We start from the raw sequence: 18,751 nt of genomic DNA, 5'->3' as shown, positions 1-18,751 counted from the left end.
TTTAGTGCTTCATTTTGGCTTCCAGCCAAGTTGAATGATGTTTAAAGTTTAGGATTTTGGTTTTTTTAATGTTAAGATCTTTCATATGTATCATGGGGCAAACTCTTTCACACACATTTTAAAAGTATGATCTCCCCAATTCATCAAAGGCTGCATCTCTCTGGGTTCCTTTATCTCCAGTAGGATATATATTTGGGGTGTTCTTTGTTGTATTCCTGCCAAATATCTACAACTGCAAGCATGTTCCTCTTGTTGGATTGGTGAAACATGCACAGTACTGTATTCAGCAATGGTAGAGCCAATCCTATATTTGAAGAGGGTAAAAGGGATGGATCCTTTCCTTTCTTCTATGGGTGCTGGCTTATTTTCTGTCTGATCTGACATCAAGTCTTTAATAAATGGCTACTGGAAGGGTTTGTGAACTAGCTCTAATTGCTTTCTGAAATGAGTACAAAAAGTTCTTTTTAAAAAAAAACTTTGGGTCAGAAGACCAACTGCACATGATGGTGTCCTGTTGGGTTAGGTGTCCTGTTGGTGTCCTGTTGGGTTAGGATCTCTCTCTCTCTCTCTCTCTCTCTCTCTCTCTCTCTCTCACACACACACACACCTTTTATTTGCATGCCGCCTTTCCATAATTCAGATCATGCTTAACATGAAAAAAAATCATAATTTGCAAATATAACAAAAATAGTCATAAAAAAATAAAAACAACGCATCAAAAGGTACACAACCAAATCAACAATTTCCACACGAAATCATAATAAGATATAAAAATACCAAAAAATATTTTCAATAACAGCAACAACCCTCCTCTCAATAGAAATTCCTTAAACAATACCCCAACCCAAGTGTCTGTTCAACAGCCTCAGTTTTCGTAGCTGAAGTCAGTCAAGGTCCCCACTCTCTCAGGCCAGTTGGAAAAGGCCTGCAAGTTCTGAAAGCCAGGTCTTTCAGAACTCACACCCATGATGGTCCACAGTGTCCTACATCATTTGTTAAGGGTATGCAACTTACTAGTTTTCATGCTGGGCACTTGGAAGCCAGAGGATGGGACTTGTATCTCAGCTGCATAGGATTCTGACAATGGAGGTTTGCAGGATGCAGGAAGCCACTACAGAACGAACCTTTCTGGTTCCTTCATGCTTCATAGTGGATTTTGGGTCTTAACAACAATTTTGATGCCCTGAAATCAGCTGTGACTGTGTAAGGAAACAGGGCATGCCTATCTGCATTTCCGGACTCCCACGTGGATATTTTGTTTAACGCCCATTACTTGAAACATATGCAACCTTCTGCACACACACTCTTCCTGGTTTCTTCACTTTTCATATTTGTCAGACTTAGACAATGGTAACTGAGGTGAAAGAATAGATTGAACAGTGTATCTTAACTCTAGATGTGCTAACTGATGGCCAAGAAGAGGCTACACAAACCGTTTTTTAAGTCTTCTCTCTGCTGCGATTAGTGACATTTACCAGACATGCTTACTAAGCTAGAAAGATTTTACTACTTATGCTTTTTCCAGCTCAGATCTTTATTGGCTGCTGTTTAAGCCTACATTATGTGCACTTTGCAGCAAGGCAGGTTTGCTATTAAATGATATGTGACCAAATATAGTTTTAGTTGTAGCGCTCTCTCTCTCTCTCTCTCTCTCTCTCTCTCTCTCTCTCTCTCTCTCTCTCTCACACACACACACACACACACACAGTTTTTTTTCTTACATAAATGTTTAGGGGTGCTCTCATTTTCCTATTCATATTGAAATACTGTCCCTCAATGAGGCCAAACTTAGATCCACAAAATGTTTAGGGGTATGTGTACCCCTGTGTACCCCCAGAAAAAAGCACTGTGTGTGTGTACAGTAAAACATTAAGCCCTGTATAGTAAAATTGAAAGTGTGTGTTTTAGTTTGAATGTGCAGAATAAATGATGGACTACAGATGTATGGTGTTTGTCATTGAAGATTTGGATGAAGACTATGTCACATAGCAAGGCAAGGACTGAGTCACATTACAGGCGTAATATGCCGCTCAGACATTCCTTTTCTTAATTTGGATCAAAGCTGGTTTGGGGGGAAATTCATCAATATGCAGTGTTTCATAAGTAAAAAAACAGGATAGATATGGATTGTGGCTAATGTTGCGTGTACACTGCTTCCCAAACCAGCAGTGGTAGCATACAGGATGCAGAGTAAACTGAAGTGTATACATAGCCAATAACTCTTTTGTGCATTAAACAAGAACATTTACAGGAAACTTCACACTCCACCCAGATATAACTCCAGTACCACCTACTGATTAAACTATATGATACTATCCATATTGTGGTCATAGACTAAAATGTTTTATAATATTAGGGTAAACATTTTTATTGTGTGTGTTATTTTACTATACATAATGAGCTTTTTATATGGAGGATTAGTTTCAAAACCGGTTCCCTTACTTGCAGTTAGAAGTGGCGGAAGTTTCTCCTGCGTAATATAGGCCTGGTTTACACACACAGCATAATGAGGTAAGAATAAGGTAGTAGAATTCTCACCTGGTGGAATGGATTATACCAACTGCAGGTAGGCAATCACATTTCTGAATAGTCCCTTGTGTTAAGAAAACAAAAACCTCCTGCAAAAAGAAATCCAGCACAATAGGAACAGGCTAGGTTAAAAACATTAATCATAGGGTCTTGGGTTTTGCTCTGGGGGGTTGTTGGTTTCCATGCAGGAGCATTAAAAATGGTGCTCCCCTTCTTCAGCCCGAAGTGGCATAGCTCACTTTATCACCTCAGGATTCTACTATTTCCTTCTTCTGTGTGTCTTGACCAGGCCATATCAATTAGAAAACCCAGATATATTTTTTGCAGAGGGAGAGGAGAGAGGGATAGCTCTTCTTTAGTTTCAAAAGCAATACTCTCAGTTTTTGTTTAGATACCTGGTGGTAATTGAACTTGGAGCTGGAGTTCCTTTAAATAAGAGGACAGAGAGAAATCATTTTACATTAGGATTGCTGGGGAAGGGAATGTTACCCCCACAATGATTTTTCTGGCCAAATGAAGTGTATAGTGATAATACTCCCGTGCTCTAGTCACAGTGAAAGAAATTCTGAATATCTGCATACCCCATATTGTAGTTCTCTTTATTTTAAATGAAGAAGAGACTCACCATTAGAAACAGCCGTTGCCTTCAGTAATCAGCTGCTATTCATACCATCTAGAGAATGATGTGAGTAAACATGCTCTGGATTCCAGTTGAGGTCTCTAGTTTCCTTTTTTGAATTCTACTGCCTCCATGACTGGAAATTTCTGCCAGCTGTCCCACTTAAGAGTAAATGAGAAACTTTCCTCACATCAAACAAATATGGTGCCCTGTGTTTATTTTCAGCAGACAGTGACAAGAAACATTGGAAAAATTACTCTTGGGACCCATTTGTATGTTGCGCTGGTAGCGTGGCACAGCTGGGAACAAACTGGCTCTAAATCAGTTGGCAGGCATATGTGTGTCTGAGAGAGAGATCCTTATTTGGTCGAGGCAATCTTAACCGTGTCATAAAAAGGTTCCCCCAAATAAAGATTTTGTTACCTGAACCACCCGAACCACATGTGGAACTGTGTCACACAAACCATTTCCCATAGGGCTTATTCTCCCTGTGGTATCTAATGCAAGTTAAGGGCAGGTCTGCATTGTCTTTCTATTATATGAGTGATAAGTGCATAAGGTATTGTGGTCTGCACAAACATAAGCAATTCACTATGGCCTGCTCAGAAGGTGTCATGTTGGTGTAGCTACTTGGAGAAAATGAGGGTTATAATTGTAATAAATAATAACGTAAAGTATTAAGCAGGATTAAGAGGATTTTGACATGAACTTCTGCCTGACAAGTTGATTTCACATGAATAGTAGAATGAAGTCCAAAGGGTGCAGTAATGCATTTTCATTTATCTCTCATTCCCTCTCTCTTTCTCCCTCTTTTTCTCTTTTTAAGATTGAAAATATAGATGCGTGCCTGAGTTTTTTGGCTGCCAAAGGAATAAACATACAGGGACTGTCTGCAGAAGGTGAGTCCGTATTTGTAGTATTTATATAGCAACAAGATTAGTGGAGCTACAGGACAGTCTTATAGATTACGATGATGACAAAAAAATAATAATAACCACCGTCAGTGTGAATAAATATTTTATATCATAACCTGCATTCAAGTCTATTAGAGTTCAAGATAGCAGTGTATCTGTTTCACCTAATACTAGGTGTAAAGTATAAAAAAGAAGTTAGCGTGTTTATCATTATAAGGGTGACACAATTTTAACTTTGACTGATTTGTGTGCACTCAGTTGGCCAAACCAGATTCAGGCAATGAATTGTGCTTTGTGGTTAATTTATCTATAGAGGTCATATGTCTTAAAGGTGCTGATATAAAATAATCCAATGCTCAGACTGTAATTGTTTAAACTCCTTCATGGCATAATCATGAATTAGGTATGTTTCATGCCTGCTTAATTAAAAACAAGCTGTATGTTGTCTGGCTCTTATCCAAGCTCTGTGGGCAACTCCTGATATTCACTTGGGATAGACACGTTGAGCTGTTCCTGGTGCTATGAGGTCAATAGGGAAACTCTTGTTTGCATCAGAGTCATTGTGCACACAAAAGGCGATCCTTGATTGGGCTGCGTGGCGAAGCTATTTGTATGTTCATCACAGCTCTGAGTTGCTATTTTACTTTCACTTGCATGTTTGCAAGCGGAAGCAGGAGTTAGCCACTTCAATAAATGGCAGTTAAATCTGCCGCTGAACGCTTTCTCTTACGCCTCCTCACTATTCTCAAAATTAGCAGTTGGATTTGGAAATACAGGTGAGCCTGTTTTATTCTTGGTCATTTATGTGAAAGACAGATTGTGTGAGTTTTGTATGCATTTTTACTTGCGAATAAGGTTTACCTTGACAGCAAAAGCTGCCACAATTTCCTTGAGTTCACACTGCTGCTTCGAGAGCACATTTATACATGTCAGCTGCCAGAATGCTTAAATGGAAGATCAACAGATCAACTCTCGGCTGACATGGGAAAGATTCCCTCATTCCCTGGGTAGGAGAATCCCAGTTGCCAGCAAATGGAATCTCCTGGCTCTAAACAAGAACAATGAGCATGGAGGGAATCCCAGCTGCTTATGCCAATGGGATAATTATGCTTTTTCTTTCTGTCTTCCACTCTCAGGCTGAATTATATTTATGTTTAAAGTAAGAGCACTAAGTGGCAGACAAGTACTGTACATACAAAATATGACTTTCAAATCCAAAACAAGGGGAGCCCAGAAATTCAACAAGTCATTTTTTTGTTTTTCCCTGTACAAGGACATTATAGCTTTCGAGTTTTTCAGGAAAGAGTTTCTTCCAGTTAAGGGCTGGTTCACACATGCCTTTACATCATCAAAATTTGTTGAATCGCAGCTGAGTGACTCCATTAAAAAGCATTATGTTTCAAGTTGTTGATATGAAATTATATGAAAGTCCTGCCAGGAAAGCACATTTTCACATGCAAGTCTGTTCCTCCATGCTGCTGCTACTTCTTCTCTTCTTCTTCTTCTTCTTCTTCTTCTTCTTCTTCTTCTTCTTCTTCTTCTTCTTCTTCCTCCTCCTCCTCCTCCTCCTCCTCCTCCTCCTCCTTGCTTAGTACTGAGCCTCCTCAGCTAACTTTCTGTGTGGCTTCTTTTGCTCCCAATTGTGATTTGAGTGGCTTGTGTCACAAGGGGAAAAGAAGAAGAGAAATAATATAAAAAACTGAAGTAAAGGAGATCAAGGCATCCAAGACAACAGAAACCTCACAGCATGGAAGCTTCCAAACACCAGACTGAAAAAAGAAACCCTCCCTGCCCTTAAAAAACCCAGAACATCTGGCAGTATTTTCCTTTCAGTTTTTAAAAATACCCTTTTTTGTGGCCAAAATGGAAATGACTGGGCTACAGACTCACATCGACAAAACCTATGTGTATATATTTAAACAGACACACAGGACAGAAGGGAGCAGCAAGAGGAAGTAATTCAGACTGTACTAGTCGGCAAAAAACAAAGAGGTTGATGTGCCCTCTATGTGCAAAGTCCAGTGGCATAGCGCCAGGTGAATTACCTCAGTCCATCTCCTGAGATAACTTAACAGGAAATGCATCTGTAGTGATTATTTGAAACCTAGTTTATAGCTTACTTCTAAACCAGCACTCTACAAAGTCCAGTAATGTTTTGCTAATCCATTCGTTGGGCTTGGGCTTAATTTTTAGGGTGTGTTACCTGTATCGCTATCAGAAGATGCATGTTACCGGGACATGAATTGTATTAGAAATTAATTGGCACTCATCTAGTTATTCTGGCCACAACGTTGTAGGGTGGGTCCACATGAACTTCCTCACTGAAAGCACACGAGAGGGTTTGTGGAGTCACACCAGCTAGCTAGCCCTATGCGTGCTAAACCAATAGGATGATCTTGCCTCTCTCACCAGCCAGGTGTTTGGTGGCTATGTGAGCTATACAGTCTTCCCTCATGCAAATTGGGAATCCTGATTGACCCTGTGGCAACAAAAGGCCACTTCACATGGCCAGTCGCTATATGTATAGCTGCCATGGGCACTGATAGGTCATCTGCAAGGGATTCCCACACAGCCCGATTAATGTTGTCAGCCTTCATGCCACGTTTGCAGACATCTTTGTAATGCAGAGTTAGCCTGCCAATGGGTCTGGTGCTTAAAGCCAGCTCCCTGTAGAGCACGGCCTTGGGGATCCTGCCATCTTCCATTCTGTGGGCATGACCAAGACATTGCTGAGACTCAAGTACAAACATGCTGGGAATGTGGACTTGGGAGAGCACATCTTTGTGTGAGACTGTGTCCTGCCATGGGATGCCCAAATTCTTCATGATGCAGCACATATGAAAGGTATTGAGGCATCACTCCTGGCAGGTGTAAATTGCCCATGACTCTCTTCAATAAAGCAGCCTGCTCAACATGCAAGCCTGGTAGACCTTCATCCTTGGTATTGGTTATTAGCATTGCATTCTCCACTCCACTCCATTTCCACTATTGTTCTGGAAGTGACTTTTACATCATGTGAAAGCTCAAATAGAATGTGAAAATTAAGAGTTAGCAAAACGTCATGAAAATGGAATAAACTGCCATGTGAATGCAGCCTAACAGTATATTCTTCTTGGTTTTTCTTTAAATGAGAAGTGTTTGCCATGATCCTGAAATGTGCTTTCATGGGGATTGACATGTCTTCAGAAGTAGCCAAGGAAAGTGAAATATATCTATTGCCCCTTCCCCTGCAGTAGGTCATATTGTGCTTAGAGGCCTGGGAGTCTTAGAAATAAGAACCTGGACTCAGACTATGCTTCCTAGACGGAGAGGTTTATTTCAGAGTTCTTTTCTTATGGTTACATGCAAACTACGATTCTTCCTTGCAGAATTCTCTGAAAGTCCTGGAATGAAGTAGACTATGTTTAGCCCAGAGCATTCTGGAATCCTGGTCTGGATTAAGGAATGGATCTGCCATAGGCATGGCAGGTTCCATTGTGCACTTTAGTGCTGATGGATGCCTAGCTCACTAAATCTTCTCTGCCATAGTACCAAGCTCCCTGTCTGCATTTAGTTTCTGCAGGGGAGAAATAACTAATTTGCCCAGTGGATGATGCCCAGTTTTAATCAATTGTGACAGCAATTAGGTTTGCAGGGAGCTGTCAGTAGTACTATGAATAGTGTTAAGGCTTAAACTAGCAACTCTACTGAATGTATAAAGTGCATTGGATGCTGATATAAATGACTTGTGATTTGTCTTGCAGAAATCAGGAATGGGAATTTAAAGGCTATCTTAGGCCTTTTCTTCAGTCTGTCACGATATAAGCAGCAGCAACAGCAGCCCCCTAAACAATATTCACAGCCCCACCCATCCCAGCAACCTCCCACATCACCCCAGCAAGTAAGGCCTCCATCCCAGTGCCAATTTGGGCTGCAAGAACAGCAAATCCAACAAGAACAGCAGCAGCAGCAGCAACCACCACAATCTGTGCCAGCATCACCCCAGTCTCAGTGCCAACAACCCCAGCAAGCACCACATCCTCAGTTAAAAGCACAACCAGAAATGCAGTCCAGGTGGGTGTTCCTTTTCAAAATCTTCTTTTTGTTTTAAAATGTCAAGTGTTTCACGGATGCTAAAATAGCATCTTACTTTGAAATCTTTGCGCCTGGAAATAACTGTAGCTAACATGAAGTAGCTCTATTTCTTTTTCACCCGGGTAATGGATTTGGAATGTCCGTCAATTTTTTAAAATGCATGCATCAGATAGAGGTGGAGCAAAAGAAAACATCCTAAAAATAGAAGTTAGAAAGGCCAGTGTACACTGCTGAGTGCTTTGGTGTGGATGTGGGAGCAGGCGTTGCTCAGTCGAGGCCCTGCACTCCTCCTCTTAAACAGCTGGCTGTGCAATTCCTGTTTTATTAAAGGAACTGTGTCTGCAGCAGCCCTGTGCTCACAGATTTCCTCATTCCTTGGGATACGGGTGCTGAATCCTTCTTCCAGAACCACACGACCCCCAGCTGGATTGGATTGGCTATGTGTAAATTCAGTGTGGTTGCTGGCTAATGATTGATTGTAGAGTTCATATTCTGATTCTTCAGTCTCCATTCAGCTACATGTGCTATATTGTGATGCTTAAGGTGTACCAATGTACTTGTAGACCCAAAATACATTTGATGTGGGAGATCCATGACTGGGTCTCCTTTAAAGCGTAAAAGCAGCACAGGGGCAAATTGGCTCAAGGGAGGAGCAATTTAATCTTTCTCCTACATGCCACCTCCTACTTGAAATCCTCCCCCTGCCCTCCCCATTCCTGTTAGCTTTACTATTTAGGAGAAACAAGCACCTGTCTTTTAATAGCATCTCTGGCAAGGTGGATCTTTGGAAAAAAAGATACTGGTCCAATCCTTCCCTTGAGCCAATTCACGCACACCCACCCCCCAAAAGCTGCTCTTAAATAGATGCCTTCTGCTATCTCTCTTTTGTTTTTTCTTGTGATCCAGTACAGAGATTGTGGTTAAATCAGATCCAGACCTCAGTTCTTTTGATGAACCCTAATGAATTGGGGAACATAATATTTTCTGGTTTATTTGAAATAGCCTCTCTGCAGAATAACCTTCCATAATACCTTCAAAGCATGTGTTCATATAGAAATATTAATATATCCCTACATGACACAGTTTGCATATTTTTCAATATAACAGTATATATGATCTCTGTCGAATTTTAAACTGAGCTATAAAACCCTTTTATAGCCCTTAAAATTATTTGCAGACTTAAATTCAACCCAATTATATAGCTGAATCAAAAATCAAAACTTTTTGAATAGTTACTTTTTCATTTTGTAACAAAATTGCCATCACTGAATCTTGGCTGGTTGAATTTTGTTTTCCTCAGAATTAAAACCCAGATGATAAATATTTTATATACATTTTGAATGTGGAGATCATAAATGTTGAACTATAAATGTACCATTTAAGCCTGAGTCTTGCATTACTTTTTGTATCTTTTTCATGGTATTTGAAAATAAATAATTCATCCCTTTTACAAGGTGAAAGCTTTCATTGGAACACACCCTCATGTGGTGAAATATGGTATTTATCACCACAACAAAAACTAAACTAAAGAAAAGTCTGCTTGACCAAAATGTGCTCTTCGACATGGTGAACATCAGATCATACCATGGATATTTTTCAAATTCAGAAATGTGCATATAGACAGCATTTGCTTATGAAAGTTCATTCACATGACCCTGAAGTAAATTTGCTTGCATGCATACTGTTGCCTCTCTTACTATTGCTGCTTTGATAAATCCAAAGGCACTACAACTGAATGTTTTATTTGGCTGAGAGGGATTGTTTCCCCCTTCTGAAACACTTGGATTAATCTTGTTCCAAAAAAACCCCACGCCTTTGCCAGCTCAGTGGGTTCATGTGCGAATGTATCTTCTTTACTCACTCACATCTTCCACTTTTTTTCTTTCTTGTTGTGCAGTGCATCACCCAGGGACTCATCTCAAAGCAAAATCATCCGATTCACTCTTGGTCAGAAAAAGGCTTCTAGGTTAGCGTTTCTTCCTCTAATGCAAAGCATGGAAAACCCTCCTTGCAAGAACCCCAGTTTGCATGTCTCAAGGCTCACCTTACCACTGCTTACCTGTTGGTTTCAAACCAAACATTTAAAAAAAAAACCAAAGCAAAGAGAGCTATTTTATTCTGTATGACCCAGGGGTCGGCAACATGCGGTCCAAGGGCCGGATGTGGCCCATGAAGACTGTTTTACCAGCCTATGAGCTGCCCCTGAACTGAGCCATCCACTTGGTGAGTCCCCCGTGCGCTGTGCTAAACCGGCACATCACGGCGCGGGGACTCGCCGAGTGACACCGGAAATTGCATCTGTGCATGTCCACAGCACTGGAAATTGCTTCTGCGCATGCTCAGATGCCAAAAACCACGCCTGTGCAGAAGCGATTTTCGGCATCTGGGCATGTGCAGACACGATTTCCGGCGCCACGGACATGCACAGACATGGTTTCCGGTGTCGCACTGCACCAGTCCGGCCCACGGACGATCTCCATGGGAGTGATCCAGGCCATGGCCGGTAAACCTTCCCGATCCCTGATTATACCCCTCCCTGTCTTTGGGGCTGAGGATGTTTTTGTTTTTTTGTTTTTTACAACAATGTCATCAGTATATGTCCTGAAATGACTCACAGTTAAAACCTGTAATTCATATTACTAGTTTGGGGGATAGTAGCATAATAGCCACCTTCATAGGTGAATCACATGATGAGCGCATCACATGATCTTCATTCTGTGCTGCACAGTGCTGCCCCTGTCCTTGGATGACTGAACTGACAAAGCTTGTGCATGAGCAGCTATTTGTTTGGAGGCTTCCATGTGATCTGAGTGCTGAACACCAGGAAGCTAATGCATGAGCACTGGCAGTTCAGTTGTCCATGCCGTACATTGACATCTTAGGTTGGGGCAACAATGTAATGTGTTCCGTGGTTAACTGCATTATATTCCCTTCCGGCAATTCACGTGTGAAGGGGACTCAATCCCTGTGAATTTTCCATCTTGAAAAAATAAATACATGAATGTGTTTGGACACTCTCCCCTTACCTTTGCTCTAACTTCCTTGTTAATTTTTGTTTATAGATTACACTTGTAAGGTCCAACTTATTTTCTCATGGGTGAAAAAGAGTAACGAGTATGACTACTGTCAGATAATTTAACACAGCAGCGTAGATAGGTGTGTCGTCTCTATTCTGGATTCCTCCATGTCCTGTACTGGGGAACATCTAATCCCTCTGAGAATGAATAATAGGTGTTTCAGCCCATTTGTTTTCCTCTAAGCCACAGCTTGACATGCATTCTGACTCCTACGAACATCTCACTGCAGCACTTCAAAAATGCAGCTCTAATCTTTATTAATACCTGTGATATTCATCATAGGTTTTCTTGAGATGAATGCTACTTTTACCATGCTGTGCTGCATTAGAAATACCCCTAACATCTCTCTCTGTATAAGGCACCACAGTTTATCCTGTTTTGTGCGCAAACTATACTATATTATTTTTACTTTGTGATTTAGATTCCTTTATTCTAAATCATTCTTTGTTCCATAATTTTGCCTTGGTACTAGTATAGGATCCCCTCTCCTTCACTGATTTTTAATCTTCCTTCATCTCAATTATTTACCAATTCATGCCTTTTCACCTATTTCAGCATTTCAGTCAACAACTTCTTTCACAGTTTTAGAGAGAAACTGGACAAGACATGAGTCCTTGCAGGAGTAACCTGCTGACTTATTTTAAGACTGAGATAGAGAAGTAGAAGTGATGGGAGCCAAATTTTACTGATGCTGTGCACTTAACTCCTTGTGCAGTCTATTTTTTTCTCCTTGCAAAGGAGATATACAGGTTTCTTTTACTGATAATTTTATTTTATTGAGAATTCACAGGGATATATCTGCAACTTCCTATAGTCCCTCCACTTTAAAACATTGAATGATGGGGTACTTAGAGAGATGTCACAAAAAGCGAGATGTTCAAAAAGCAAAACAAAACTATCCTTACCAGGTGAATATTTGAGAATTGTCAACACTTCCACTCTACTTTGATTGACATCTCAGTTCTCCATCATTGCTGTAGTCAATCTCTTCTTTTGCTTGTAATTCCTACACATTTACCAAGTTTGGCCACATACTTAATGTCCATGTCTGGGTTCTCCTAGTGGGAGAACACTTTATATGTTTTTTTAGGAAGACAAACAAATATCCTAGAAGCCAGGGTGGGGAGATAAACACTAGGGGGAAATGTCCTTTTTGTGTGAAAAGATTATGCTTCAACAATTTTTCTCTTTACCTTTCAACCAGCATGAGCTCTGCATGAATGTCATTGCCATGTCAGTGTCAAATCTTACACAAAAGCATGGAAAGTGAAAAAGAACCTTATTTTTCCCTAGCCTTTCACCCTGGGTTCCTCTGTGCCTTCCTCTGTAGCCTTTCTGTGGGCTGTTTCTGTATCCGGGGTTGGTTGGTTGTGTCTTTGTGACGACTGCTATGTGAAACTTTCTAGCATTCCTCTTGCTTTGGTTTCCTAGGTTTATTTCACATGCACTTGAGAGCAGAAGAGTCTGCCTTTGGGAAAGCAAGGAAGCAAACTTTACACAGTTCTATCTTTTAGTGGTCTGTGGTGATGTGGAACTAAATGGGTTGCGTGCAAACTTGCCAGCTTTAAGCTTTGAAAGCATGTGCATGTATTTGCTGAGACCTATGTGCTTCTTTTCTTCTCCCCATCTATCCTCCTTCTGATCAATCTTATGATTGTTATTTGTTGGGAAGAAATCACTAATCCTCTTTTCTTCCCAGCTCTAAAAGTGCCATTCAAGTACCAAAGGTTTGTAATGTTGCTAATCAGATGGGAATTCTGCCTTCAGGAAACTGTATACGAATCAATGCTGCCTATTGGTTTTATGGTTTACTTCAAGCATTTTTTGAGTTCTGTATTGAGCAAGTAAATAATAATAATAATAATAATAATAATAATAATAATAATAATAATTTATTATTTATACCCCGCCCATCTGGCTGGGCTTCCCCAGCCACTCTGGGCGGCTTCCATAAAAACCAAAAATACAATAAAATATCACACGTTAAAAACTTCCCTGAACAGGGCTGCCTTAAGATGTCTTCTGAATGTCAGGTAGTTGTTTATCGCTTTGACATCTGCTGGAAGGGCGTTCCACAGGGCGGGCGCCACTACCGAGAAGGCCCTCTGCCTGGTTCCCTGTAGCTTTGCTTCTCGCAATGAGGGAACCGCCAGAAGGCCCTCGGCGCTGGACCTCAGCGTCCGGGCAGAATGATGGGGGTGGAGACGCTCCTTCAGGTATACTGGACCGAGGCCGTTTAGGGCTTTAAAGGTCAGCACCAACACTTTGAATTGTGCTCGGAAACGTACTGGGAGCCAATGAGCCAAAGGAAAAAAGTAAGCTATTGAATAATATTATAATTCATGAAAACAATGGGGTAAATAATTTGCTACTATAAATTAAAGCCATTGGCCACTGGGAACTCCTGCACAAGCCATTGTGATAACAACCTGTATGATGTGCAGGGTGGGGGGAAATCTAGGCAGTTTGTACCAAAGTGAGCTATTTTTATTTTTTAAGCCTTAGAACAAAAAGGACCACCACAGAGTATTATGTTCAAAAAATTCTGCAACATTCCATCTAGTGCACTGTTTTGCATTTTGAGTTTTACTGCACTGTATAGATTTGATCAAATGACCGCTTCAAAAATAAGGCAGAAATTCTAAGCATACTGATTTCTGAATTAAGAGGTTTTGGATTATGTTGCATGGCTACAATCTGGGGCCCAGCATGGAAACTCTGTGCTCTGGACCTTTGGAATGGAATGCATATTGCTAGCTAAAAGAGCCTTGATAGCTCGTGTTTCATGTGCATACTTGTCAATGGGCTTATGCAAGGATTTGATTCTCTGAATTGTAGGCTAGGGCTGTAATCCAGCTCATATAGTAGCTATACCTCGTAGAAATCAATGGGTTATATCCAGTGTTGTACAAGCTAGTTTCCCTTTCCTCTTCTTCTTCCTGCAGCCTCCACATTTCTCCAAATATGGCCCAGAGGATCTCCTAACCCTCTCAAACAGAATTGGTGGGTGCAGAGTCAGAGAGACTTTTGGGGATAGGATAGGAAGACACATCACACTGCATGAGCAAAAGTCTGCTCCACTAGTAATGGGCACAACTGGATATCACCCAATGTGATTTAAGGCAATGCAACCATGTGCATTGTTACAACCAGTGTATCCAGACCCATACAGGCTAACGGTTTATTTTGACATCTCAGAGTTTGTGAAATTCAGCTAAGAAAAAAATGTTTCCCAACTAATGTATCAAGCGTTTTCATAAGTAGATGACCTCTGCAACATTCAGTTAGGCACACTATCCAGGTTCCAACTGGGAAACACCAAGTCTAAGATGATGACCTTTTGGGGGCATTAAAATCAACTAGGCAGTGGGCATGAAGATCAACTGGAAATTGACTGGCACCTGAATCCACTGAGGCAACCTTATAGCATAACTTTTCAAAAATTATTTGCAGTTAGTCAAGCTTCCAAAATGACATAGATTGCATACCTAGTCATTCTGGGCTACATTTTAGTGGAAGCTCCAATACTCAAGAGCTCAAGTTCCATTGACTCAATACTCAAGTTCCATGGACAGATTATTTGCATGCACAGAACTGCTCTCTCCACTAAAGTAACCAGGAAAGTCCTTTCATTGGAGCTCCATGTAAACAAAAGGGCACACACGGAGCTCTTAACCGGGCAAGTTGTCTTTTACGGGAGGTAAAGTTGTCTTTTACGGGAGGCAAACATTCCTCCAATTTGACTGTGTTTAACTTGAATTCATTCATGTGCTTTAGGGAAACATTTGCTTATTCTTCTTTTTTTTACCTCGAAAACAGACTTCCAGGTCCTACGAGAGTTTCAGCTGCAGGCAGCGAAGCAAAAACTCGTGGTTCAGTTAATGCCAACAACCGGCGCAGCCAGAGCTTTAACAACTACGACAAATCCAAACCCACAAGCCCACCATCCCTTCTATCAAATAGCAATGAGAAAGGTATGTGAAGTATATGTTATTCTGATCTGTATTGTACTCTCAAAAGTAGAATATCTAGCTTTTAAAAACAGTTGGAAATACAGGGAGTGATGTATTCAAAAGTAAGCATTTAAAACATGTGCATTTGTCTTATTGAAATCAAATCAACTTCAAATGCGCTTAACTTTGACAGGAGTGTTCTCTATGCATAACATTTAGGAAGTGAGCTTGGATTGAATATTTGACACTGATATTTTTATATTTGTTGCCATGTGGTGGGAGGGAACAGTTATGGCTCCACAAATACTTGGAGGTCAGGAAAAGAGTGCCTTCAATAAACAGGAAACCTTGACCCCAAAATCAGAGGAAGTTGATGGTTGGATTTGGCTATCTAGTCAAGTTGTTTGTTGTATCAGAGACTGGCAAGGAATTTCAGCTTAGTTGTCCTCCCTTCCCTTCTTGAAGCTTGTCATCTATTTTGTGGGCACTTTGAAACAGTGCGCTATGCTTGTGTCTGCTTTCTGCTTGTGATCCATTAGAGCACTTCTTCACTCCAAATAATTTCTTCCAAGAACTTCCCAACACCACAGCAGATTTCCAAAGGAACATTTGCAGGGATAAATACATCCTTGGGGCCTCAGAAGGAAATATAGGGGCCATCCTTGGGGCCTCCAGCATGAATATAGAACAGAAACATGCTGGTTGGGGAAAGCATTAAGCACACCCTCGCCCACTCACTGCTGCTTTTCTGTTTCATATTGCCCTTCTGCTATCAGAAAACAGAGCCATGCTGCATGCATTTATGTTTAATCTCTAGTCCTTGTGCTGAAAGGAGGAGGAAGGTCACTCTTCAATTATTAGAAAGTTCTTTGTAGATGACATTCAAGCACCTGCAAATGAATTTCTCCTACTCTTACTCCTGCTGACTATCTGAACCCTGTTCTGTACCACAGTTCTTAGCTGCTAGAGAAAAAGATAAATTGAATGGTATGTGTATAGCATTTACCATTTAAAACCAGCTGGCGACTGCAGCCACAAAGTGTGCATATTTGTGGTTCAGCATAATTGAAGTAAATCTCCTTATTATTAAACAACCTTCCTCATCAGCATATATGTGCCCGCAAATCCTGCCAATGAATCCTATTGCCCTGTGATTTTTACTTTAAAAGTGGAGGCAAATGGGAAGTAAAAAATAAATATACATATATTTGATTAACAGGAATTGAAAAATAACCAGTGGAGACATCCTTAAACTTTTTCTATGACAAATAAGCCTGTTGCCTCCCACCCTCTCCTCTCCTCCATTTTCTACAGCAAGGGTAAAAAGTACCAAATGTACATGATTTAAATTTAATTTCAAGGATCATTGGATACAGGCTAGATAGCTGAAGATGTGCTATAGCTTTATAAATGTTACAGAGAAATGAGGCAGCTCATCATGAATGCCAAATACAGTGTTTTCCTAAGAGAATATGGTCCCCCCCGCCCCCGCCGCAAATGGTTGTTTCACCAAACTTAAATAACTTGATAAGATATTCGGAACCTGAACTGGTGTATTACAGTACAGCACTAGCCCTCAATCTGGGGGTTTATGAACAGAAAAAGGTATTCCTTTGGCCCTGTGGAGGCTTCCTCTGCTCTTAGTGAAAGCCAGGCAGCCTGGAGCAAGTGCAGTAATAAAGATAAAGTAACCTCCTCCTCCTCCTCCTACCACCATCTACCTGGCTGTTACCTGGTTTCAAATGAATCTCATTCGGCAGTGAATCTGCCCCCCCCATTCCACCCAATGGCTCCTGGCTGGGGCTTTGGATTGCTGCGCCTGGATCTGTAGTATAATAGTATTTTAACAGTGCACCCAAAGTGTGTGGTTGTCTTAATTTGCAATATTCATAGGCCACCGAATAAAAAAACATTCTCAGGTCCACTTACACAAAAAGGGCAAACAGGTAAACAACAACAACAGTAAAAGAATAGCATAATAAATGTGATGCAGCATAATTAAAACAAGCTCCAAACTGAGGTCAGGTAAAACTAAGAATGGAAAATAAAGCAGAAGAGCGAAACATATTTAAAAAAACCTTCAGCAAGAGTTGAAGGACATGTAAAAACTTGTTTGTTCCACACAAAGCTGGGCTGTCTCTATTCATAACTTCACTCTGCTTGAATGTTATCAGGGCCAGCTTTTCTTTCCCATTTGACAATTACAGTCGTGCAATTATCTGGCTGTTTGTATTTGGGATGCTGCTTCTTTGTCTTGTAATCCTTGGAGGAGCTTCTAATCACCAGCAGCACATGAGTACAGTGGTACCTTGGGTTAAGAACTTAATTCGTTCTGGAGGTCTGTTCTTAACCTGAAACTGTTTTTAACCTGAAGCACCACTTTAGCTAATGGGGCCTCGCGCTGCCGCTGCACGATTTCTGTTCTCATCCTGAAGCAAAGTTCTTAACCTGAGGTACTATTTCTGGGTTAGCGGAGTCTGTAACCTGAAGCGTCTGTAACCCGAGGTACCACTGTACCAGTGAGATATGGTGGGCAGAGTATCTGACATACATGGACGTAGCCAAGGGGGGAGGCAGGGGGACAGCTGCCCCCAATCAATAAACATCAATACAAATCAATACAAATCTGAGGTTCTGCCCACCCCTAGCAAAAGCTTGCCTCCCCCACAAAAATCCTGGCTATACCCATGTTGACACCCTACTGAATTCAGTGGGACCTACTCACATAGGGTTATAGCATTAGAACAATGCCTGCTCAGCCATGAAACTCCCTTGGTGACTTTGGCCTAATCATGATCTGGAAGCTTAACTTACATCCTAGCCATGTTGTGAAGATAAAAATCCCCATGTGAACTGCCGTGAGCAATTTGGAATACTATGATGTGACTGGCTGGCAGGCAAATGTCTCTTTCATCTCCTCATGTACTTTTTTAAAAAAGTGGTTAGATAAAGAGTTGTTGACTGCTCTTCTGTCACTGGATGCTTAGCAAAAATCAGCTACTGCCTGCATCTGGTGGCCATATGTAGAAAAGATGGTGTAGAAGAAAGTGAGGGAACATACCTGTTTGAAATGTTGCTGCCCCCTAGTGAGAGAGACTGATATAACTTCTCCAGGGCCTAAAATATAGATTTGATACTTTAGCTCAGGAATGGGGACGCCGAGACTCTCCAAACATTTTTTGGACTGTAAGTCCCATCATCCTTGACCATTGGCCATGATAGCTAGGGCTGATGGAAGTTGGAGTTGAACAACACTTGGAGGGCCACAGGTTACCCATCCTTTCGGTATGCCAATACTGTGTATGTAACATGGTTAGTTTTATTTAAGACACAGCTGCAGTTTTTGTGTACTTGCATATCATAAGTAACTTTTACCATATAGTGTGTTTTCTCTCTGTACTTCATTATATTTTCAAAATGTTTACCAGAGCCTGTATTTTCAAGCAACTTCACAGAATGAGGCTGCACATTCACATAGGATCAGCGAAAGCTTGTTAGTCGTACTTGATGAAGTCTATCAATATTTGTGCATTCAAAAATACTGGGAAACGCATGATTAGATTCTGTCCAATTTTGTTACTTTTT

The 18,751-nt window shown here is 40.9% G+C and overlaps 1 protein-coding gene across 16 annotated transcripts in view; it reads left to right on the top strand.

The window, feature by feature from the left end:
• NAV2 (neuron navigator 2) overlaps positions 1 to 18,751 on the top strand; it is a 523,517-nt gene that overhangs the window by 369,047 nt on the left and 135,719 nt on the right. For 9 of the 16 annotated variants that reach the window (XM_083593844.1, XM_083593841.1, XM_083593839.1 and 6 more), the window contains 3 exons: positions 3,975 to 4,047; positions 7,806 to 8,115; positions 15,033 to 15,187. In XM_083593844.1, coding sequence (XP_083449970.1) covers positions 3,975 to 4,047; positions 7,806 to 8,115; positions 15,033 to 15,187 — 538 coding nt within the window. Of the gene's footprint in view, positions 1 to 3,974; positions 4,048 to 7,805; positions 8,116 to 10,033; positions 10,103 to 15,032; positions 15,188 to 18,751 lie in introns of all 16 variants that reach the window. The other 7 variants (XM_083593842.1, XM_083593840.1, XM_083593838.1 and 4 more) reach the window with 1 other exon arrangement.

This window comes from Podarcis filfolensis (genome assembly GCF_964270895.1).
Source record: "Podarcis filfolensis genome assembly, chromosome: 1".
In the NCBI taxonomy this organism is placed as follows: Eukaryota; Metazoa; Chordata; class Lepidosauria; order Squamata; family Lacertidae; genus Podarcis; species Podarcis filfolensis.
This window is presented reverse-complemented; position numbering and strand designations above follow the sequence as displayed.